The sequence below is a fragment of the Ailuropoda melanoleuca genome, chromosome 4 (assembly GCF_002007445.2).
Source record: "Ailuropoda melanoleuca isolate Jingjing chromosome 4, ASM200744v2, whole genome shotgun sequence".
NCBI lineage: Eukaryota > Metazoa > Chordata > Mammalia > Carnivora > Ursidae > Ailuropoda > Ailuropoda melanoleuca.
The window spans coordinates 22,347,307-22,372,566 of NC_048221.1; the positions used below are offsets into that span (position 1 = coordinate 22,347,307).

The window sequence follows — 25,260 nt, forward strand, 5'->3', positions numbered from 1 at the left end:
TCTGTACACCCCCGCAGGCTGGGCTGTGTCAGGGATGTGCAGAGCTGTGCTCTGAGTGTTGGGAGGGGCTGTGTGGCATAGGGGTTCAGGTATGGGGCTCTCAGCATTTGGAGACTCCCTTTCCTTGTACTTGCTCCGCGACCTGGGCAGACATTCCACCTTTTGGAGACTCCATTTGCCGATATGTCAAACAGGGACCTGATGATACCTTTTAAGGATATTAGGAGGACCAAGCGAGGTGATGCATGAAAAGCACACAGTGCCCAGCATACAGTTGTCCTTCAGCCAGTGTTGGCCGTCTCTGGAGGACTTGGGTGAGATTTTCTGAAAGGCTTCCCGTGGCCGAGATGCTGCCATGACCCTCCTCCACACCTACTGGGTGTGAAATTGAGGTCTGCCGAATGCCGGTGACCTGGTTGGGGATCGTCGATTGGGGGCTGTTAGCCTCGCCCGCTAAAGCCTCCTAGCCAGGACCACCAGCTCTGTGGAAGGGGGATGGTTTTGTCTCCCGATGTCCACTTTTGCCTTTAGTCTCCCGCTTTTAATTGGGAGGGCTCAAGCATTCGTTATAATCATGTAGACAGGAGAAAACATGATTGCCGTTATCACAGAGAGCGCTATCAGTGTGGATTCAATGAAATCAAATGCTGCTGGAGGGAGAGGGTTATTTCCCCAGGACCCTCCGCCGGCCTGGGCGACGTGACTGTTCGGCGGAGATAAGCAGCCGCGCTGTGCTTGCCGGCGCTCCTGGGTAACTCCCCGGGCATTAAGCTGCACGAATGGCTTTGGAAGGAGGTCTTTCCCGGGCAGCAGGATAGGCTGCCTGCGGCGTGAAGCAAAGATAAAAAGCCACCCTCCCTCTCCTTTACTGAAGTTTAATAATAAAATGAAACTGTCACCATTTCCAATAAATTTGTTTATTTTAATTGAGAAAAAATAATGGAAACTGGCCACCTTCTGGCACCCAGTTGTGGCGCGTCTGCCTGGCTCGGGCAATCTCGAACCTTCTGTTCTCCAGAGCTGGCCTGGAAGGCACTCGGGTGTTGGTGTCGGTGAAATCAACCACGTGTCTTTCTCCATGTCATAAAATCTGGCCCTCACAGGGCAAAAGAAGTCATTTTTCAAGGCCTGTCTTAGATTGTAAAGCTGCAAACCAGGATGTTGGCATAGAAGGTATTTGAGGTAGAAAGGTTTTGTAGGATTTTTTTTCATATATTTATTTTGTGAATATGAAATTGAAATAGTTTCCCATTTTTCTGTCATCATTGTTCTTTGAGATGACTTCTTTCCTGTCTTCTCAGGGAGAGGTCAGCCCAATACACCTTGCGTTAAGAGAGAGCTGATGGGCCAGATGAAGGCAGTGGCTCGCTCAGGTGTTGAGAGAGGGTGGAGGGCAGTGTGGGAGTTGGAGTTCGGGCTGCCTGGTACTGCCTGCTGCTCAGAGTCACTGATGGGCCTCCACTCTCCCACCACTGGGTAGTAGCATTCCCATCCCCTTTCACAGGGAGCAAAACTGAGGCCTGAGAGCTGAAGCTACTTGCCTCAGCGTCTTATAGCTGATAGATAGCATAACCAGTACTAGGACCCAGTCTCTTGAATTTTAGTTCAGCTTTTTTTTTTCTTCCAGAGTCCATGGAGTCTAAATAGCAGACACTTACATACAACAATTATAATGTGATTGCATTAAATATGACAATTTTGAATCTTAGAGCAACCACAACAGAGAGTAGAGAAGAAGAAAACTGTATCGATGAAGAGGCTGCCGAGCAGTGGGCCAGGCCCCTTCCTTCTCTTCCTGACACTACACTTGGAGTGCACGCGGTTAGGATCCCTCCTTAGCGAATGACTGTGTCACGAGCGGTGGGCATTAAATCCGTGCGCACCGGGAGAGTGCTGTGAAGTACCTTCCTCTGTCTGGCACGAGCACTCACAGGACAAGTATAAACCACTCAATGTGACGTGGTGATTAGAAAGGGGAGGAGGGGATGGAGGAGATGTAGAGGGCCACTGTAATCCAGGGGCGGGGCTTTGGAGGCACTGCCCTGGCCAGGGTCCTTATGATGGTTGTGGTCATCAAGGTCCTTTGCTTTCAGTTAAGTGGCCCAAATCCAGCTAGATCTGGTCAGGCAAAGGAGCAAACTGACTGGCTCACTTCTCTGAAAAAGCTAGACGTGCCTGGTTCTAGGAGCACAAGCCATGTTGTCATGGTTCTGTCTTGGCCCCTCCAGTATGTACTCTGTTCTCCTTGGCTGTTACCTTTATTCAGGTGAACCCTTCCTGCCCAGTGGCTCAATGGCTGTTGGCATCCCTACGCTTCTTCCCTACCTTTCGGTAATCTCAGTACAGAGAGAGAGTTTTCTTCCCCACATTTCAGTAGAGGCCAGGGATTGGGTCATATGCCCATGCCTGATGGTGCCTAGTAGAATTTGGGATGGAATTCGCAAATTGGTCAGCCTGATAAGTGGGCTCACCCCTTGATCTGGGAAGGAGGAAGAGAGATGTTAGCCTCACCCAAACCATATGAATTATGAGGCGCTGGAGGAGAAGGAAAATCAGAAGAAGGGGAATGGGTGTTGAATAGGCAAAAATCACACACATATCCACTGGGTACAAGCCTTAGAGTTTCCTCCAACTCATCCTTGGTCAGTGGCTTGGTGAGGAAAAAGAACCCATCTAGCCCGAGTGTCTCCAGGTAAGTTCTGTCCAATAGAACTTAATGCGATGCTGGAGATGTTCTTTGATCTTCACTGTCTGATTCAACAGCCGCTAGCCACAGGGCAGTACCGAGTACTTGAAATGTGGCTGGGGCTGTTTGTTCCAGCTCTTTGAAAAATGTCATTGGTATTTTGATCGGGATGGCATTGAAAGTGTAGATTGCTCTAGGTAGCATAGACATTTTAACTATGTTTATTCTTCCGATCCATGAGCATGGAATATTATTCCATCTTTTATACAATGGAATATTACTCAGCTATCAGAAAAAAACGATTACCCAACATTTGCAGCAACATGGATGGGGCTGGAGGAGATAATGCTAAGTGAAATAAGTCAAGCAGAGAAAGACAATTATCATATGGTTTCACTCATTTATGGAACATAAGAAATAGCAGGGAGATCGGTAGGAGAAGGAAGGGAAGAATGAAGGGGGGGTAAACAGAAGGGGGAATGAACCACGAGAGACTATGGACTCTGGGAAACAAACTGAGGGCTTCAGAGGGGAGGGGGGTGGGGGAATGGGATAGTCTGGTGATGGGTAGTAAGGAGGGCACGTATTGCATGGTGCACTAGGTGTTATACGCAAGTAATGAATCATGGAACTTTACATCAAAAACTAGGGATGTACTTATGGTGACTAACATAACATAATAAAAAATTATTATAAAAAAAAGAAATGTGGCTGGGGGACGAAGCAACTGAGTTTTTAATTTTATGTAATATTAAATTTGATGTCACTGACTACATACAACTAATGGCTGCCGTAGTGGGCAGACCAGCTCTTGGAGACACATCACGAGCTGGTTCCCTGGAAGGCAAGGCCCTGGTTTTGTGTAAGACGGGAGGTGGGCCAAAGGTTAAATGTAGCCTGGAAGACCAGGGTGATGAAGCAGATTTGGTCCAGGTATGGCGTAGGAGAAAATGGAGTCTGGACATAAGGGAGAGGAGAGGGGATGCAACAGAGAAAGCGCCCTTCATCTGTGATGTCATTTGGAAACCCTTCACCTAGGGACGTATTTTTCCCATGTCATATAGGGACCAGATTTGTCTGAGGAAAAAATAAAATCAGAACCGACCTGGTTGTAAAATCGAGTCGAGGGGAACTCCGTGGCATGTGATCGCATTTTCCTCTAAGTGTCCGACAATAAAAGCAACCATTGCCTGAAGCAGTCTTTCTGCACATGACACATGGATTAAGAGAAAATGCAGGCACACATGGATTGAAAGACAAATTAAATGGAGTTGCTATGTTATTAAAAAAAACAATACTGTGTAAACTTGTGTGGTGGAGCCCAATTAAATGCAGTTGACAGAAATGACATCAGATGAATAGAACGAACTTGTCAGGGCAGGGTCTGGCCACAGCAATGTAAACCTGGGACCCGTAAAAGGGCAGCCTGTCTGCAGGCTGCATGATGGGCATGTCACAATGTCCTGGAGGGTGTGTGGGGACCGCCCTGAGGTGCCTGCGGAGCCTAAGTCCTTCCTGGTGGTCGTTACTCACCGACGAGTCAGGTCTCCAAGGGCGGCAATTCTTGGAGAAGGCAGACTGACCGGTTTTGATCCCCTCCTGCCCACCTGCAACCAGGACACCTCGGCGTCCTCGAATTTAGTTAACTGTCTGGATTTGTTCACTGAGTGCTCGTGAAGGACATGTCATGTGCTCAACATCCTGCTGGGCCTTGGACAGCCAGCAGGAAGAACATAGAAGCGCAAGGCTTGGTTCCCGGCTGTGTGGTTTGCCTGGGTCCCTGGCCCTCAGCCTTTCTCCACCCCATTACACAAGCCTGTGGACTCAGATAGTCACCCATAGACTCTGCTGTAGCCCAGGTGTAGAGATTAAGAGCTCCTGGCCAGTGCCTGGCCTACAAAGCACTAAAAAACAAACAAAGTAGCAGGTGAATAGCAGAAAGAAGGAGGCATTAGAATGGGTGAAGCAGACCTGGGGTGGAATGTGGGCCAGGCAGCTAGGAGGAATGTGAATTAGGGTGCAGTGCTGTGCCTCACTCTTCCCATCTGCAAAATGGGTTGATGGAACATTACAGGGCTGTTGTGAGGACACAATTGCATGGTATTTGCTCAGGACCTAACGTGAAGTAGGTTTCCGTAACCGCGGCTGCTCTGGTGAGAGTGAGGGCATGATTGCTGTGAGGATGGGATGGACCCAGGAGGGGGTCTTGTGGGTTACATGAATATTCCCAGGGTGAGCAGCCAACTTCAGATCCAGTCTTGATTCATGTTAGGTCTGGTTGTCATTAAAGCTGAATCACTGTGAGGAGCCCACCAAAACTTTCCAGTCCAGTTTGCCAGCAAACCTGCAGCCCACTCCCTTGACCAGTGGCCCCTACTGCTTCCTGAGGGGCTTGGAGAGAATAGCATCTTAGAACCATTGGCCGTGTCCTAGGATCGCTCTCTCCACTGTATTCTTATTCCACCGTCAGTTTTGGGGTTCTAAGGCAGACACAACATGAGTAGGTGTCACATGCTGATGGAATGTTTGCGGTGTTGATGGGCCCCAGGTCATGGAAGAGAAAGAAAGCCATTCCTCAGCCAGGAAATCACCAGCCAACATTTCCATGAGCACACCCTTCCTGCCCCTCTCCCTTCTCGTGACTCCTCCATCCAGTTTCTCCATCAGACAAGGGTGTGGATGCCTTTGAGGAGAGAGTAATTCATTTCAGTAGAAAAGAAGTGGTTTTGGAATAGGGCGGTTGGAAAATAATGCCAAGCAGCTGTGCCACTGTGGACATGAGCTTTGGGTCAGTGAGCATCCCACTGGCTCATGTCCCTGGGCAGATGCCTGGACCCACCACCCTTGCCTCTTTGTTCAGAAGCAGAAACGTAATGGGCTCCACAGTTATGTCCCTTTGCTGCCTTTACTCTCCAGCTGATGCTGGGCTTCTGTGGAACCAACATAGCCAGATGGGCCTTGGGTAGCCAGATGGGCCTTGAGGATGTTTCTGAAGAGATTTGTTCCCATTTTGCATATTCCGTGAAGCTCTTCTGATTTCTAGCCTGTGTCCCCCTTGCCGTAATCACAATTCTTACCTTGTGATCCAGTCTTTACCCTTGCTCTTTGGAGATGCTTTGGGCATCTTTTGTGTATCAGATGTGTGGTCATCAAGGGGGACAGAGCAGGCCACCAGACATGCCTGGTCTCCAGAATGTCACAGTCTTGGGTGGGGGCAGAATCTAACTAGCAGTTCTATACCTAGAGTTGCAAGTGAAGGATGGGTCTGAGCATAGGATGCAGCATGGAGTCCTAAGGAAGCTTTCTCAGGTGGTCTCAGGGATGGGGGTCTGGGAAGTTTCCCTGGGCCAGAAGTGGGTGATGTCCAAACTGAGGTCCCAAAAGTAGGTGGGAGGAAAATGTGGCAGGAAGCCAGGAAATGGATGGAGTAGGTTCCTGGTGGAGGAGAGCATGTGCAGAATCCTAAGAGTGATCAGCAGTGGGAAACTTGAGGGGAGAAGGGGATAGAGTGGGTCATGGGAGATGAAACTGGAAAGGAAAGTAAGAACTTCAGATAAATTAAGTACTTTCCACCAGAATTCAATGAATTTTCCCCCTAGAATGTAATCAAGGCTGAAAATGCATATGAAAGGTAATTTTTATTTTGAATAGTACTCATGTGTTGAATTCTGAAGGATAAGAACACATTGTGACCATTTTGGTCCGAGACTCTGGTCTTAGTGCGCACCTGTTCATTTGAGGTTGGCGTTTCATGTAACAGTTCGGATGCTGATGAATTCTCTACTTTGTTGTTCCAGCACTTCAGGGAGCATCTGGACAAACTTTTTGCCAAAGGAATTGGAATGCTGGATATAGCTCTGAATGAGGCCTTCAACATTCTCAGTGACGTAAGCCCCTCTTTAATTTACCTTTCTTATGTCCAAGAGAAGAGATGGAATTTTATTTTATTTTTTATTTTTAAATTTTTTATTTACTATTTTTTTTTAGTTGTGGACCAGCATTTCTGTCAGTTCTGGCTGTCGTTGAGTCATATCTATAGACACCAGATGGGAGGGTGAGGCTAGCCATTTGAGTTTTCTGGGGAACCAGGTCCAGCCAGTGAGGCCAAACCAAGCCCCGCTGGACAGAGCCCATCATGCCCTCTGATCAGGGCTCTTGCCCGCCATGCTTGTGGGCTCTGGACCCACCCACCCTTGAACACCTTCCACTGCAGATCTCATCTCAGAAACTTTCAATTTCTTCATCGTGTAGACTCATTTCTCATTGTGTTTCACACCGAACCCCTGCCTGTGGCGATGTTCAGCAGAAGGGCTTTCTCTGTGCGGTAGGCTTAGGGAGTGCCCTACCCATCCTTCTCTCTCTTCCAGCCCCTTGCAGGTTCACAATACGCAGTAGCACACTCAAGTTTCCAGGAAGCACCACAGGAAGGAATGCTGCTCAACCAACTATTCCTTACACTTCTGGAACAAGAATCCGTTTTTCAAGCAGCACCTGTTAACATTCCGTGAAAACCTTTGGGGGGTCCCGGGCTGGTGATTTTGCCCTTTGAATCCAAATGTGTTAAACTAAAAGCGTGCATGTCTTCTGTGTTCTGGAAGAGCAGTAGGAGAGTAATGACTCTCTTTATCAATGCAGGGTCTCGATCATTTATGTAACTTGTATAGGCTGGGTGCTTTTAATGCCAGACGCTGGGAACACATCAGAGAACAGACCAGACAAAGTGTTTGCTTTAATGGACCTCATGTTCCAGTGCAAAGGTTGGGAAATTATGTCCCATGAGCGGAATCCCACTTGCATCCTGTTTCTGTAAAGCTTGTGTTACTGGAGTGCATTCATGCCCACCTGATCACGCACCCTCTGTGGCTGCTCTTCTGTTACAAGGGCAGAGTCGATTAGTTCCAGTAGAGACCAACCGTATGGTCTGTAAAACCTAAAACAGTTACCGTGTGGCCCTTTACAGAAGAAGTTTGCTAACCCCAGATCTAATGGGAAAAGGCAGATGAAGTGCCTAGTCCTATGGAGAACAACAGCCCCATTGTTCCAGCTTGATAAGCACTTGCTTCTTCATACAGCACCGTCCGGTGAGATCGCTCTCATAGGTGCCCCTGGTTGGAGTAGAGACCTTAAGGAAGTGAGGGAACAGGGAAACTGAAGAAGTTTCCAGCTAGAAGAACCAGTACAAAGGCCCTGAGGCCGAGCTGTTTGGCATATTTACCATATAGTGAGGAAAGCTGTGTGAGGAGCAGAGTGGGGGAGAGAAGGCTAGGGAATGAGATCAGGGAGGGAGCAGAGGCTGCACCACATGACTCCTGTGGGGACTTGGGCTCTTGCTCTGTGTGGGATGGAAGGTCACTGGAGTCTGAGCAGAGAATGACATGACCGACTTGAGTTTTAGCAGGAATTCTCTGGCTGCTGTACTGAGAAGCAAAGACAATAGCAGGGAGGCCATGACATTATCTGGGTGACACGTACTGGTGGCTTGGATGGGAGAGGTAGGTTAGGATGTTAAGAAGCAAAAAAATAGAAATCACTCTAGATGTGTCAAACAGCAGGGGTTTACGTCAGGGTTTTGGCTGCGTAAGGGGTGGAAAAGCTCAGAAACCAAACAGAGAATGAAACAGCCCTGGGGTTAGCACCAGCTGGAGACAGCTTCTCTCTAGGGTAGGAGGGACAACAGGAGGGAGGGACAGCATAGGAGCCTCCTGTCCGTGGCCGTCTGGATGGGAATCGAACGGTGGAGGGCTGCCCAATGAGGGCTGAGGTCATGGTGGGGCGGGGGAGGGGAAGCCTGCCCTGTGGGAGCTGGTACCAGCCATTGCCAGAAAGCGCCCATGACCCCGGATCAGAAAAAGGAAGACATCACTGAGAAAAGCCTTGGCTTCTCCCTTGCATCCTCTAGTAGTCTCCTTTGGATGAACCCAGCCCAAACTCCTGGGGAGCCTAGAAACTGTGGAACGCAGGGAAAGGCGCGGGGTGGTACTGAGCGCGAACAGGCACTAAATGGAGCGACAGCTCTGTTGAGGTGTTGCAGGAGCTGGGAGAGCCGCTAGCGGCTCAGTCTTGAGGCAGCTGTTTGGGGCCCCGGCTGTTAGTTTGCAGGAGAGCACCCCCCACCCCCCCCGCCCACCGTCACAAGGCTCGTCCTGGGGGTCAGGTGTGCCCAACTCCAAAACTCGAGCTTTTCCTACTCAGCGACGCTGCCCTCTCAAGCCGAGGGTGGGCCCTAATTCTGGACTCCCTTTTACCAAAAATACCTATTGGCACACAGAAGGCCATTTAGGTTTCGGTCCTGAGCCAGTGTCAGGATGGTAGGGGAGGGAGAAATCGGGAGGTAAGGTGCCACATCAGCACCTCAAATTGAACGCAGATTAAACCCACGGCTATTCCTTCCTGCTTTGCCGCCCAGGGCTGCTGGCTACAGAGAATTCACATTTAGGTGAGGCTCGGTGTTTGGGGCAGCCCATCCCTGTTAATAGCTTATGAATAATTTGTGAACATAGCTGACCAGAGCAAAAGGCCAAGCTGCACCTTGAAATTCTGAGTTGAACCCTGGAGAGGGCTCGGAACCTTCTCAGGGCTTGGAGATGCCACGCTCTGTATCTTCAGCAGATACATCTGTCTAGAGGGTCGTATTGGAAGGACTTCCACAATGATAAAATTGGTTCTCTTTTTTATCTCAAAAGCCTCCTGTCTACAGCAGGGGGAGGCTACTCTGAGCTGGTGAGCCCCTTATTTGGAAAGGGCCCTGCAGCGAATTTCTGTTCCCTGGCTCTTTGGCAGAAGGGGTGAAGGAGTGTGAGTTGGGGGATGCTTGTCATGTGAAGTCTGTGGTCTTTCGAGTCAGGCAGGTTGGACTGAGAAGCCTGCCTTGGTCAGAGCGTGCCGTGTGAGCTTGGGAAAACTCTGCTTATCCTCACCTTTATTTTCCTCATCTGTAAAATGGGGATAGGCATAGACCTAGCAGTGGCCACGTGATTGGTGAAGCCCAGTGCAAAATGGAAATGTATGTCTCTTGTTCAGAAGTCATTAAGAATCTTTGAAGAAAGGCAGCAGAGTGTTAAGCAGGGGGAGGGGAACCTGGCCTGGTAGACCCGGGTTGAGGTTTCGGCACAATGAAGCCGTACCTGCCTCCCTTTCAGCAGGGCTGGGGTGGGTGGGAAGTGCCGTCTCTGCAACCACAGGGACACTGGGCAGCCTCAGCTCTGGCCAGGTTGCCTGTGGCTTCTAGAAGCAGGTCGAGCTCTTGATGCTTTGGTCTTACTTCCTGCCCCAGTCCTCAGGAATGTCTGCTTTCCTTCATTGTCCCCTCTCTCCTTTTCCTTGCCCTGTGACATTCTCTGTCCCCATCCTGTCCACTTACCAGACCCTTCCAGGCCAGAGTTTCCCACCGCACGCCCAGCTGACGCTGGTCTGCGAGATACTCTAGTATAGGTGCTGTCGAGGTACAAGATACCATCCTCCTCTCCCCGAGACTCACAGCGCACCTGTGCGTATTCAAGGCCTCCGAAGTCCTACAGGGAACAGACCTTTCCAAAATGTATTTATGCTAATACTCAAACTTATTGACTCAGGACCTCTTTATCTCCTATCAGAACCTCAGGGTTGGAGTCTTGTAGAAGTCACAGCTCACCAAGCACACCTTCAGGCATAATATGTTTGTGGCTTTTACAGCGTATATTAACCTCCCGGCACCTCTCAGATCCAGAGACATCACCAGCGCATGGTAGATTTCTTTCCTCAAATTCTGGCGACAGAGGTATTTTTGAACCAAGGAAACCTTCCGCACACCCCTCTGCTCTGCTTTCACCTGTAAAGTCCCTCTGGGGTCTGGCCAGGCGGAAAACCCAATGGGTCCAGTGTAAATTCGAGAGAGCAAGAAATGGAAGGAACACAGATGTTACAAAATATCATTGTTTGAGATTGGTTGATGGGTGGGACCATATTTTGAGTGCACATTTATCTCATCGAGAGAAACATTTCCATTCCATCTCTTGCCACGGGGCTTTTAAATAGCCAAACATTTTGAAAAACACAGAGATGGTTAATCTCCCATGAAAATGAAGCTTTAGCTATTTTCCACTTCATCAATGTGACCTTTAAGTGATATAATTCCCTCCTGTGTATTACGACTGCCCTTGCAAGCCAATATGAATAAATCGTTATTTCTCGATGACACAAACACACATTCTCCCCGTGTGTGTGTGGCTGTCTCTTTCTCTCTCTCTCTGTCTCTCTCTGTCTCTCTCTCTCACACGTACACACACAATTGAAAGCGTGATTGTGGCTGGGGCTCAGAACAGTTCAGAGGTTACTGTAACTAAGTGAAGTAAATTCTGTTTTGCAACTACCTGCCTTTCAGTGTTAGTATTTGCTCAGATGACTTAAAGGCTCACAGTTGTACAACGGCTTTGAAAGGAGCATTCGAATAAACTTTTAAGCCCCTTGCAGCTATTGATCTCCGCTGCATTCATTAGTTTCTGTAAGAACACAGAGCTAGTTTGCTACAGTAGTTAGCATCTAACTTGTCATGTGACAACCGCAATTATCTTTTTTGGCGGTGAATATGATCTTTGCAGTGATTACCTTTTAAAAATTTTTCTTAGCCAATTAAATAAAATTCGGTGACATTTCAAAGACTGTTAATCACAACCAAATGCTCTAAATGTCAGGATGCATTGAAATTTTCGCTGCTAACTGATGAATCACTGAGCTAATTGTAGTTCATCATCAGGCCCTTGTCATTGTTATTATTATGGAAAACACTTTCATCACTCCCGCTATTCAAAAAAAAAGTTCTAGACAAATATGAAGAGAAGAGATATTACTCATCAAAGCATTTGAATTTAATTGCATTCTTCAAAATTCTCCAACTGCAGATTGCTGCAGAGAATACCAGGGACTCAGCCAGAGAGGAAAGTGATGTTTTTAAATAAACAGCTCAGGGCAGCCCCTTCTTCCAGTCTGCATTATTCAGATATCTTCATTTCCCTCTCTTCCTTGCCTTTCGTTTGGGAGAATGTTGCCAGGATGCTTTTCCAACGAATTGCATGTCTCTAGGTGTCTTGATTTTCCCCCTGTCTTCAGCCTCTGTGAACTGAAGCAGACGTCACCTTTATTCAGTGGCCCACTGCTGGGTTTATTCAGTGGTCTGAAGACCATGTTGGATGCAGACTCCCCCCAAACATTGCCAGAACAACCTGTTGATAGGACAGGACTACAGGGATGTTTCTTCTGACCGCAGCAAGGAAGAAAATACACTATGACGATAGAGTCTTAGCAGTGTCTCAGAGTGGAAGGGACAAGACCATTTACTGAGACTATGAAGGCTGGTTGAAGGTGGGTCTTTCAGAGTGGAGGAGAAGGAAGAAGCTTGGTTAAGACTGGGTGAGAATCCTAACATTCTAGTTTAGGATTAGTAGATGCAGCAGAGGAAGGATTTTGAGATCAGGGGTTTAGAGAGTCTTAGGTTATAAATTGTCCCATGATAGTTTCTATTGAGGAGTTGATGGGCCCTTCAGGATGTTCCTGGAATAAGCAATAAAGTTGTTTGCAATTTTTGTCTTCCTGGGCAAGAGTTTTCTGGAATAGTATGTTAAATTGATCAAGACAGTAGAACTGTAGTTGTGTGTGATAGCTTTAGTTCTCAAGTATATGTACATACCTGAGAATTTCTATGATATTACAGCATGGGTCCCGTCTGCCCATTAATTCAAGGACTCCAGCCTCCAGTCTAGTCTGAGTTGCGAGAGTGGCTGCCAGGGCCAGGACTGCAGTGAGGCAAGTGCCTAAGGCACAGAATTTGAGGAGCACTCACTCACTCTCGGTGGAGGATCTGATGACTACATGTGACCCTAGAACTCTGGAAAGGATGGAGGGAGGAAGAAGCAGGTGAAGGAAGTGAGCATTTATGGAGCCCTTCCATGCATCTTCATCAGCTCAAGGACCTTCATCTCATTATTGGGAGGCCATAGAGTGTACTGGATCTGGGAATAGATTCTGGAGCTGGACTGCCTGGGTTTAAATCCTGGCCATTACAAGTGGGAGCTGTGTGACCTTGGACAAGTTAACTAATCTCTCCCTGCCTCAAATTCGCCACCTGTAAAATGCCGATAATGATAGTATGTACCTCAGAGGCTAGTCTTAAGTAAGTTAATACTTGTCTCCCAGCATATAATGAATGTTTAACCTGCCTTCTGACAATCTTGTTAGCATGATATTCTCATTTTATACATGCGAAAGAGGGCACTCTGAAATGAGAACTCATTGCACTTTGTGGTGCTAGGATGGGATTAAGTGCTTTTCACTATAGTATGGCAGTCCTTGCATGTTTTTAAGTGGCTTTGCTCTGCCCCAGTACAGCCCTGAGCAATTCCTTCCTCCCTCCCTCCCTTCCTTCCTTCCTTCCTTCCTTCTCTCCCTCCCCCTCCCTTGTTCCTTCGTTTCCTCCACCCTTCTATGCATTCATTCATCCAGTTAGTTATAGTCTTCTCTCTCGAGTTGCAACTTCAATCTCTACATCAGAATTCTAAGTGCACAGAGACTAGGAATTAAATCTCAACTTGAATACTTTATTAGTTCTCTGCTTCAGCAGGAACCAGAAGTAAACCCAAGAACAGTCTCCATCCTTCCCCAGTGCCTTGGTCAACAGCTTGAACATGTGCCCACTCAATGCGTTTGCATGTGTTCTTGGCCCTCTCTGGGACACCCCTCCCCCAGATACTCACCTTCTGCAGGTGTCACTCATGGCTCACCTTCTCGGTGAGGTCTTCTCTGACTATTTTTTCTAAAGTTGCCCCCCCCCATTTCTTATCCCCCTGCTCTGCTTTCTTTTTTCTTTTTTCGTCCCTCAGCATCACTGTTACCACACATACAATTAAATTGATTTATTTACTTGGTTTTTATATGTCTCCCCACATAGAATTATAAACTCCAGGAGGGAAGGGATTTTTGCATGTTTCATCCCCAGCTCCGTGTGGCACTTAGTAAATAATTTTAGAATTAATGAATAAACTTCATCAATTATAATGGTGGGAGTTTTTGCTACTGAAAGTTAAAGACTTTTTGTATGTTTTCTTGCCTCAGCACTGTCATGTTAATTGTAGGGATTTTTATTTTGATTATTTATTTTTTTAAGATTTTATTTATTTATTTGAAAAAAGAGAGAGTGAGAGAGAGAGCATGAGTGGGGGGGGGCAGAGGGACAGGGAGAAGCAGACTCCCCACTGAGCAGGGAGCCCAACACAGGGCTCGATCCCAGGACCCGGAGCTGAAGGTAGACACTTAACCAACTGAGTCACCCAGGTGCTCCAATTGTAGGGTTTTTAAAGGACATGGTGTTGCTTTGAATTGCAGCATTAATAGCATTCATTAAGGAAATTCTTCACCCCTGATTCAAAGGAAGGACACTGAGTTCTGGTGGCCAATCCACCCCAATCTACCACTCACAAAGGCTGGGAACTTTTACAATGCCACATGAAACTGAAAGTTGAAGAAATTTTGGGTCTTGCACACCAGTGGGCACAATCTTGGAATTTCAGTCTGCTATACATGCTGAGGTATATAAACTGATATATAATGTTATATGCTAACAAATATATATTTAAAACAAACCCTACAAAAATAGCGCTTAGGCTTCTAGTCTGAATTGGTATGTTCCTGACTTTATTCTCCATGTGTCCAAAGCCTCATTGATTGCATTATATAATGCATCAAACCAGACTCCTTTAGATTCTGAAAGAGATGTTGCCAGCCGCTTATTCTGCGGCTCATGTGTTCCTGAAGGGTGACTGTGCCAATGCCTTAGGGGCTTATATTCTGAGACACTACCTGCTTGAAGGTAAGAGAGGTTATTTGTCCTAGAATCTCACTTCCCACCTTGTGTGTGTTTTTCAGAAATCCCCTCTGAGGTCAGTATTTAGTTCCAATTTGTCAAAGCAAATAGGGTGAATGCACAGGGAAACGCTTATCGTGTAGATTCTGTCGTGTTGAACAAGGTCTTGTTTCGAGAGGCTTCCCAAGTCCTCCTGCCTCCAGAGTCTCATGGATGTACAGAACTCTCTGGTGTGATTTTTAGTGTGAACTTATTTCTTCCCGCAGTTCAACCACACAGGACAAGGAAGCATCTGCAGCCAGGCCATCATGTTAATCACCGATGGGGCGGTGGACACCTATGATACTATCTTCGCGAAGTACAATTGGCCAGAGCGCAAGGTAAGTTGCTGATGCCGGCCGTGCAGTGCAGTTGACGGAGAATCTGTGTTGTGCTGTCACCCCCAAGTTGTCCAGGGGTAGGTGCCCCGTCTGAACTTAATCTCATGACTTATGGTTTCTCAGTCTTGTGTCTTCTGGTTGACCAAACCAAATATGATGGCTTTCCTTGTTTTGAAAATGAAACTTTTTTGGAGGAAAGAAGAAACCTGTAAAGACATGGTCAATGTGTTCAGTGAAAAGATTAATTGTGCTCTTCATCCATATTGGGCAGCACTTCTGTTTTCCATGGAGCCAGAGCTGCGTGGTGAGTCAAGCATCTGTAGATGGTGAAGCCAGCCATGGTGGCCACATGGTTATCTCCTGGATGTTTCCATGTTTCTATGGTTCCTCCTTCTCCAGCCTCATTACCACCCCGAAGCTTCTCTCCATCCCCCAGGGATGTTCCCCCACCCTTGCCAAAGCTTGCTCTCTATTCTAATTCCTTCTTTGCTTTCCAGGTTGACATTTATCTATCTGATGAACCATATGTTAGGATATCAGTGATGAATATTAACATTTTTGGTGACTCTGAGTGCCTAAACCCAGACGTTCTTCAAGCTGTTAGCTAGTCTGAATTCTCTGGGGAGAATTAAGTTATGGATACTTGTACTCCATCCCATACCTACAGAATCAAAATGTCTAACGATGTGGTGTAGTAATCCTTTTTCACAGGAAAAAGGTCAGTCAGAGCGGGTGCTATCCCAGGGGTAGCACAAAGGCTCTCTCCTGTCCCACGAGCCAGTAGCATTACTCTGAGTCTATAAGTACATGAGACAATTCAAACCAAGTCTGTCCTACTTTTCCTACATTGTGTGTTTAATTTCTTGGAACTGAGCCAACCATACACACTTGGCAAAAAGAAAGAGAAGACAAATGACAGCTGTGTCCTCAGCTGTATCCACAGAGTACATACCCTTGAGGGAGCATGAGATGTCATTCTATGTTCCCTTAGTCATTCTTGGTCCCCACATTTCTCTGCTAACACTGACATCTCACCTCATCAAGTGTGTGTCTGCTTATTAAAGACACATCCATTTTGTACAACATGGTCCTTAAATGGATGCCAAATCCTTTCTCTGGTGCTCAACCTTAGAAACTGCCATCACTGCTGAAGCTGGAGGGAGAGTTAGTCATGCCGGGCTTCCTAAGAGAATGTGGGACTCTGATGTGGCCCCTGCCTAAGGCCTTAGGAATGTCCAGGAATAAATTTGGCTGATTGCAGCTCCCACAATAAGTGCTGCCGTTAGAACCCAACCCTCGAATAAGTTGGGGATTCACTGTTGGACAACGTATTTTGGATGTAAGATTTCAGGTGATAATTTCCAGGGACAGGTAGAGGCCAGATTTAATTCTTGGATAGACATATGTCATGTGAAGGGAGGAATGTGCTGGATACCCCCTGGAGCATACAGCACAGTGCTAGACACATGGCTAGTACCTAGTGCACAACCCTAAGGTGTGGCTGAGTGATGGAGGGGCCCGGTGGGGTGGGAGGCCACAGCACTAGTAAACATGGGTAGGGCCATGGACATTTTGTAGTCATATAGAATGTTTGCAGATGCCATGACATTGCATAGCATGTTGACGGATATTTTGAATTCTTTAGGACCATTTTTACATGAAAGAAGAAAGTGAAAGGGGACTTTTCATAAGCAGCTCCATTAAGACCAAATAAATTATGAGTTGAGTATCACATGCTGAATCCTATGAATCCCTCCCACATGGTGATACTTGATGGATAGAAGTTGCCCAGTAATACTGGTATTTAAACATCCAGTCCTTACTTGCAGGGAGAGGCATAGGACGAAGTCACAATTCTTCAGATAAAACACAAATTTAAACGTATCTTGCCGAAGGTACAATGCTGATTTTTCGGCCAGGTGCTTTCTTGGATTAATTGGAACCAGGATCTTAGAAATTTCAACATTATGTCAAGGAGTTTCATCTACTTATGAAAGTTATTATCAAGTCGAAGCAGATTTGCCTTTGTATCAAGAAAGTCTTCTATGATAAGAAATTAATAGCAGGATCCCGTCCCTCCTGTTCCATTCTGGAGAGTTCTGTGGATTCATATACATACACATGCACATTCTTCTTCATGCCTTCTCTGTAGAGGTGCAGGTGATGAGTCTGCATGGACCCCCAGGGTGATTTAACACTGTGTTAAAGGGAGATGAGGAGCAATGTCTAAGCAGTCATCTTTCTCTGTTATTCTGAACGTTAGATAGTTAGTAGAGGGTTCTGTCATGCTGTAGTTGGCAGTCTTCAAAGTTATAGAAACAGGAAGTAGATTCAGAAGAAAGGAAAACGATCTTAAGGCTGGAATGTGATTCCCATAAGACTGTGCTTCTCAAGCTTGAGCGAACATCAGAATCATCTGGAGGACTTTCTCCCACACCAACTTGCCCATGTGGGGAGTTTCCGATCCATTAGGGCTGGCTGGGGCCTGAGAATGTGCATTTCTCACAAGTTCCCCGGTGATGTGGTTGCTGCACACTTGGGGAACGACTTCCGGAAGTAAGAAACAGCCCAAGGAACAGCGTTTGGTTCCTCCGTGGGCTCGGCTACTTTTGTTCCTTCTGTTTACTTTATAAGAACCTGTTCCTTTAGTCAGATCCAGTGCACAAGTATGTGTTTCTTGGCTCAGGCTTTGCTTAAAAAATTGCCAATTATTGATTGTCATTTAAAAATCTGGAGAGAGTATATAAAATTTTCAAGTTTTCATTTCTCTCATAAATGGGTACACTTGGCACCTGGGAGACAACATTCTTATATAGCAAAAAAATAAAAAATAAGAAATTCCTGGAGCTGAGACGTGGTTGCCCTCTGAGATGGCAGGTGCATGCTGCTTTTGACCACGATTTCATCATTCTGTCTTCTCCCAGCCTGCTTCACTCCTGTGCTTGACATGCCCACGGGTAGGGGGTTCTGGGTTAAAGGGCACTTGCTGTTTCCCAGGCAGGGCTTGTATTCCCCAGCTTCTGGGGCCTTCATTCTTTCGTCTAGGGTCTGCCTGAAGCTTTCCCTCTTCCCTTCTGGTCAGAGGCCATCTTATCTATCTGAGCCCTAAACTTCAGGCTCCCTCAGGGTTGTCATAGGGGAGGTATAGATTCCTGTCCAGCACTATAATTACTTCTAGGCCTATCTTTCGTCTTCATTGGTTTGGTGAGTCCTTGGGGACAGATTCTGTATCTCTGAACAGTACCACTACCACGCAACATAACCCAGCACTGCTGAGAAGTGTGGCATAGGGACCCTAGGGTGGCCTCATGATTCCCATTCCCAGGTGTTTACCCCTGTATAATCTCGTCACCTTGAGTATGAGTGGGCCTTGTGACTTGATTCTAACCAGTAGAATATAATAAGGTGAGGGGATTTTGTAGATATAATCAAGGTCTCAAGTTAGTTGGTTTGAGCTAATCAAAAAGGATATCCTGGGTGAGCCTTACTTAGAAGATCTTTAAAAGAGGGCCTGGACACTCCCTGAGGGCAGAGTGGTTCTCCTTGCCAGTTTGATGAAGTAAGCAGCTTTTGGAGAAGCCCACTGGCAAGGAGATGGGGGCAACCTCTAGGACCTGAGGACATCCTCCAGCTAACAGCCAGCAAAAAGCTGGGCCCTCAGTCTTGTAGCCAAAAGAAAATGAATCCTGCCAACAATTTGAATGAGCTTGGAGGCAGATTCTTCCCTAGTTGAGCCTCCAGATGAAAGCACAGCGCAGTCAGTACTTTGATTGCAGCCTTGTGAGACCACAGACAGAAGACCCAGCTAAGCTGTGCCCAGACTCCTGACCCAAAGAAACTGTGGCATTGCAAGTATGTGTTTATTTAAGCCACTACATTTGTGGTAACATGTGATTCGGCAATAGAAAATTAATAGAAGAAGCAAGGAGAAGGGGAAAAGGAGAGGAAATCATTTATCCTAGCAATACAATAAAACATCCCCAAACCTAATGGCTTAAGAGAACAATTTATTATTTCTTGCCATTCTGCGGGTTAACTGGATGGTAGTTCTGCTGCACTTGGCGTCAGGTGGAGTCACTGATAAAGCTGCATGAGGGTGGGAGCTTGGCTGGGCTGTCTCGGTTCTCCTCCTGAAGACCTGCCTCTCCACCTGGGGTCTAATGCTTCAGGGCCACACTGTGAGGCCTCTCCCCTCAGTGCAGTAGCCTAGACTTGCCTACTGTATGGCAGTTGGGTTCCCAGAAGGGGAAAACAGAGGGAAGCGGGGGGCGGGCCAGGAGGGCACCTGTGGGTGTCATTTTTTAAAGCTATCTATCACCTAACCAGGGCCTCGCTCAAGGCAACTGCTTAATAAAATATTTTAGAATGAGTTAGAAGAAGGAATACGTTATTGGTGATTTAACTGTGAGTCTGAGGACAGCATCATGATTGCCATGCAATGTGTCCCTTGCCAGCATTTTATTTCCGAGGGCAGAAATGAGGAGCTATTTATTCATTTATTGGATGCCATTTACTTTTGCCTGATATCCATTGGTTAGCAGCTTAACAGCAGCTCTTACATACTTGGAATAAAATAGGAACTTCTCAACATGGAAGGGACTCATTCCAGGATCTGCTCAAGAAATAAAGCTGCCTGCATTTAATTTAGAAAAATGGTCCTATCTGCCACCTATATAGCTGCTCTTCCAAGTGAAATAAAAAAAAAAAAAAAGGAGGAAGAAGAAGGTCATGGAATGATTTATCATTACCTTCCCTGCTGCATAAGACAGAGTGGAGAGTGGATAGGTAAGAAAATGGTAGGAAAGTGATTTAAAGAATCTAGCCCTATAGGGAGGTCTGTTTGTCAACCCCTGATTTAAAGGAATCAATCAGTGTGTTGTTAAAAGTCATTGAGATGCCCTTGGAAATCCGTGCATTGGCTGAATTCAACGGAGGATCATCTCCACTATGTTTTTCCACTTGAATGAACTATACTAGCCACATAGTCAATGGCGGAGGTGTGGGAGCCTTGATGGCAAATACCTCTCTCTGTGACTTGGGGCGTCTCCCACGTTTGGAGCAGTGATTTCTGCTCTCCTGGCCTGAGCATTGCTGTTTTTCCCCTTTTCTGTCAGTGCTGCCAGCAGGGCCTGGATACAGGACATGATGCTAGGGCCATTCAGAAGGGGATGCACTGCGGGTACCCAGCCTAGGGCTGGACCCAGTGTCTAGCATGTAGGATCTCCATAAGTGTCAACCTTGACTGCCCCTTGAATCCTGTTTTGGTGGTGACGGGGGCACGTGGCAGTGTCACAACTTTCATGTCACGTGAGTAACAAAGGGAACATCCTGGAGAGAATCACATTCCCTATTTGCAGAGACCCAGGAAGCCAGAGACTCCCTGAATCCGAGGATAGTGGGATCCCCGGGATCCCTGTCAGAATCCACCTGCTCAGGGCTAAGCACTCTCTTTGCTGCGTGTGATATCCCGGGGAGGGAGACGTGGCTGCAGCCGCGTCTCCACTCACCTCTGCTGTAGGTGCAGTGGTGGAACCTTGCCTGGGCGTGCAGCGTGGGCAGTGACCCTTCTGTGCCTGTTAGACGTCCCTGCACAATCTGTTCTTCACATGGGTCTGTGATGAGCGCAGGCAGCATCAGGATGCTTCCAACACTTCCCTGAGCCTGAATCTCCCTCAACGAGAGAATGCCTTCAACTGCTTTCTTGTGCCAAAATGTATATACAAAACTGATGAGGGCTAATTCTTATCAGGGGGCAAGCGCCGTTCTAAAGGCTGTACATACATTTAATTTGCACAGAAACCCAAGAGGCGAGTACTCCTCTATCCCCTTTATACAAAGGAGGAAACAGGCTGCGTAACCGAGTCAGCATTCCACGACTAGCATTTGGAGCTTAACTGACAAGCCAGCATTGAACACAGAGGCTGTCCCCTGAACCAGGATACAGACGTGTCGAAGGGAAAAGCAAAACAAAATAGCCTTAGGTCCCAGAAGAGCTGCCCATCCATACCACACACGTTGTCACCCAGAAAATGAGTTCTTTTCCTTGGCCTTCCCATCCCCAAGTGTGGGGGAGGTCTGCAAAATGTCAAAGATTTGGAACCCATCGGGGCTGCAGGCAGAGAGTAATGGGATGGCAAATGGGTGGCCTCAGGTCGAGGCTGTCTGGGTGTAATTAAATGGTTTTCCTCTTTGAGAAAGAACCTCAAAGGTGCATGTTATTTTGATTATGTGTGCTGGGTGTCCTATTATCAGTTATGTCCAGAACAAAAGCAAGGACAGTAGCCGTGGTAAGGTCCTTGGAGAGACAAGCAGGGCTCAGGGGCCCTGGAGGATACTTTGTGAGCTGGCGGGGATGGCACGGAGGGGTGGGGCCAAAATGACTCCTGGTCTGGTGTCCAGGGGAAGCCCTTGATCACTGAATGGTTTGGGGGTCCGGCTTTGGAGCATTTTTGGAAACGCTGTTGGAAGTCACTGTCCTTCGACCTAGTGTCACAGAGATCTCCAAGAAGGAGCTCTCTTGGGGGTTTTGCCCCAGGCCTCCCTCCCTTGGCATCATTTGGAAGCTGAAGCCTCAAGCCACCCCCATGTCTTCGTGGCCTCGAGGAGGTGCTGGAAGGCTTAGCTCTGTCTTAGTGCCCCTGGGGTTGTTTGGGAAAGCTCCCTCCTCATCTTTCCACTGGACATGCGCCACTCTGGGGAGCAGAGTTTCTGAGCTGAGTCAGCAGTCATCCTTTTAAGAACCCAGCCCTTAAATAGTCTCAAGCAATCTAGAAGGGATTTTTTGTTCTTTCTTTTCTTTTTCTTTTTTTTTTTCCCCTAAACTGCATTGCTTCCTTTTCTGACTTTCCAGTGATTTTACAAAGCTCTTTCTTTGCCTTCCCTTGAGCTGGTCAGGAGGAGATGGGATTTACCCAAAATATAGCAACTGGGGAAGGAGTTTAGGTCATACCGCTTGTAGGCAAGGGGGCTACCCCCGCCCCACCTGTACTCTGGCTCTCTCCCTCATGCCATAGAGCCAGATGAATGTGGGGGCTTGAGGGTGGCAGAGGACGTTGGCAAGGGAAGTAGAGGGAAGGGAATAGCCATATGCTGTGCGGGGGTGTGTGAGTCATTCCTTCAACAGATTTGTACCGAGAACCCGCCGTGTCCCAGGCCATTGTACCAGAGCCCAGGAGCATGGGGCTGACGGGACAGCTCCAAGCAGACCCCAGACAGCAGGTACCAGATCACAGATAACAAGCAAGTGAAAAGACTGGTTGGTTAGAATCCATGATGAATCTTCCGGAGGAGACAAACAACAGCCCGAGACAGAACGGGGTGGCCCAGGGAAGTCTCCCTGCAGGGAGCACGTGTGAGTCAGAGGAACTGGGCAGGGAAGGGCAGAGGGAACAGGCTTTCCAAAGCCCCCGTGGAGGAGCATCTGCGTGTGTGTGGAGCTGGATGAAGAGCAGGTGGCTGGGGGCTGGTGGGACAGGCAGGCGTTAGCTCCTCCACACTTCAGTGGGCACAGCATGGAGCTTTGATTGTGATCCAGGGGGAGTGGGGAGCCGTGGGAGTCTCTTGAACAGGGGAGAGACGTGAGCTGCCTTTTCTGCAGTGCTGTCTGACTGCTGAATGGGGAACCAGTCTACGGGGCATGAACCTGGCTGGGTGTGCAGTTTTGTATTGACTCCTCATCATAATTGATTTCAGTGGGGGGAGGCAGTAGGTAATAGGTAGGTAGTTGACTTTTCTTTTCTTTCCTTTCCTTTGTTTTCTTTCCTTTCCTCTGTTTTCTTTTCTTTTCTTTTCTTTTCTTTTCTTTTCTTTTCTTTTCTTTTTTAGCTTCCTTTGAATGCTCCAAGATGCCCCCCTGTCCCTCAGCTGTCTGATTTCAGGGCTCAGTTGGGTGGTTACATTTGTCTGTCTTCTCCCTCTCTCCTTCCCTCCCTCCATTTCTCGCTCCTTCCCTGACAGAAGTCACATTTTCGTCTGAAAGTTTTGGGTCAATTTGTGTCATTGCTGTATTTTTTCAAGGGTGATAAATCCTAAAGCTGTCTTAGGAAAATAGCAGGAACATTCATTTCTCATGGTCAGTCAACGGTATGACAGGAAAAGGCATTTTCAGTCACTGTGGGGAGAGCTCACGCAGGCCCTCCTTGCCGCCAAAGGGAGGGCTGAAATGGTTCGCTGTCTCCCGGTTTATTTTTAATTACTTCTGCCAGTATTAGACATCTTGTGACTCCAGCAAGAAGAACATGACGAGACAAGTCAGGAACGAGGCCCACTGATGCATGGCTGATGGCAGCCATTGAAAATCCCTTCACGTCAGGGGCTCAGACCTTCCCTGCTGCAGCGAGTGCTGCTTCTCTTTGCGGGCTCGGCTTTGGGGCCTTGGCCTCCACCCAGACGCCACTGTCCCTGTCTCCATGCTAGGCCCAGAGTCTCCATGCTAGGCCCAGAGTCAAATGCTTTCTCTGCTCACTTCATTCATAGCTCTGCCTTGTGAGTTGACTCTCCGAGTGCCATTCTTCCCTTACAAGTGAGGGAACTCAGGCTCAGGGAGATCGAGTTACTTGCCCAGAGCACACAGCTGTGAAACTGGGGGTCTTTGATCCTGACTCGCATCAGACTGTCTCCACATCTGTGTAGCCAAATGAAGGGGCACTTGCAAAAAAAATGTTTCCTGGGTCCTACTCTCTGCAGGTGCAGCCCTGGGACTGACATTTTGATAGGTGGCTCTTAGTGCCCCCTCCATGGCCCGGTGGGTGAAGACCGTCCATGCTGGCACATGCTGAGAAATGCCACATGGCACGGTTGTGTCCCTAGTGGATTAGGCAGGGTCCACTCAGGGGCAGAAACCCTAAAGTTATTTTAACAGAGAGAATTTAATGTTAAGAATTGTTGACCAGAAAGGGCAGAGGAGAGGTATAGGGTGTCACGGAAGTAGCAGATTTAGGCAGTAGCTGCTACCCCATGGCTGGTGGGGGCAAGCAGGAGAGGGGGCGTGCGGAGGAGCGGTCATTAGTCAAACTTAGAAGCTGGAAGGAGAGGACTTGGGGGCTGGGACCCAGGCCGCTGAGAAGGGCACGCTGGTTGGAAAGTCAGGCAGGCTTTTGAGAAGGGGTGCTGGGGTCTCTGGAGGGGATGGACCTGCTTCTGTGAGTGTTGGGAAAACTATAACCTAGCTTCATTTGGTGCTATGAGGATGAACTGTTCCTGGCTGGGACAAGGAGCCTTGCTGGAGTGATGACACTGGGCACCAGAAGCCCGCAGCAACCAAACAGGAGGGAACAAGTCCCATCTCCTTTCTCCATCCTTGCAGCCTCCCCGTGTTGACCCTTCTAGCAGAGCCTCTCCAGAAGCTGCTGACAAAGCAGAAACGTGGTTTGCAGAGCCCCAACCCAGCCTCATAAAGCCCCGTGGATTTTTTGCTGAGGCAACTCTAGCTTGTTAACCGGCACACCCAGGAAGAACTGGAAGTTTGTTGAATGAGTTCGGCCTTGTTTGCAAGCTAATGACATGTCAAGGTCTTATTTCCTCTTGGTCTCTTAAGTAGGGCTCTTGGTGAGTAGACCAGGGTAGGGAAGCAGCCCTGTCTAACAGAAAGAGGGTGCTGTCTGGATGCTGAAAAATCCGTCCCCACATCTGTCTATTGGGCTCTATTATACACACCTTGCAGTGTTGTTCAGAATGAAACAAGCTGATGTGCTAGCAAGATCCGTGCTGGGCGCAGAGTAGGTGGGGCACGGGATGCTATATCCTCATTGTTGTCACTGTGACTGACAAGCACTCGTATTGTTAAAATCTTCTGTTATAGTTAGAATGCAGTGGTACTGGGTGAATTCAAGATGATGTAGCAATAGTTTTTCAGATGTGGAAAATAGAAAGTACATTTTTATCCCTGAATATGGATTAATCTCATGCAGTGTCTTGGTTGACTTATAAGAAGATTAAAGTATTCAGAGGCATTTTAAAAACATGTTTAAGCCTTTCCTTTTACCTGTTCATGAATAAACATATACAGAGAAGTAAACTTCCGGCACCCAGGAAAATACACGGAGATCTATTTGGTCATTCACTATCATTAATTAATTAGTCTACATAACAGCTAAAGTTCCTCAATTCAGAAAAGCAGCCTGTCTGTATTAGTGAAAAGTAAAAAGGAGATTTGCCAAGTAGTGTTGATTTATAGGAGTTCTCTCTTTTCTAGAGTGGTGGTTAAGGCTCCAGGCTTCACTGTGTCTGAGTGGGGTGACTTTGGGCAAGCGATTGACTCTCCTGTGCTTAGTATCCTCATCTAGGAAACAGGACAGGAACCTGGAAATGTTGCCCTGGCAGGGCTGTCGCAGGGGCAAGTGCATGGGTCCTGGGGGCCCACAGGG

General features: G+C 47.5%; 1 protein-coding gene across 1 annotated transcript in view; it reads left to right on the forward strand.

Moving 5' to 3' along the window:
* CACNA2D3 (calcium voltage-gated channel auxiliary subunit alpha2delta 3) overlaps nt 1–25,260 on the forward strand; it is a 488,288-nt gene that overhangs the window by 87,137 nt on the left and 375,891 nt on the right. Inside the window, exons 6-7 of the mRNA XM_034658484.1 lie at nt 6,484–6,573; nt 14,783–14,896. Coding sequence (XP_034514375.1) covers nt 6,484–6,573; nt 14,783–14,896 — 204 coding nt within the window. The remainder of the gene's footprint in view (nt 1–6,483; nt 6,574–14,782; nt 14,897–25,260) is intronic.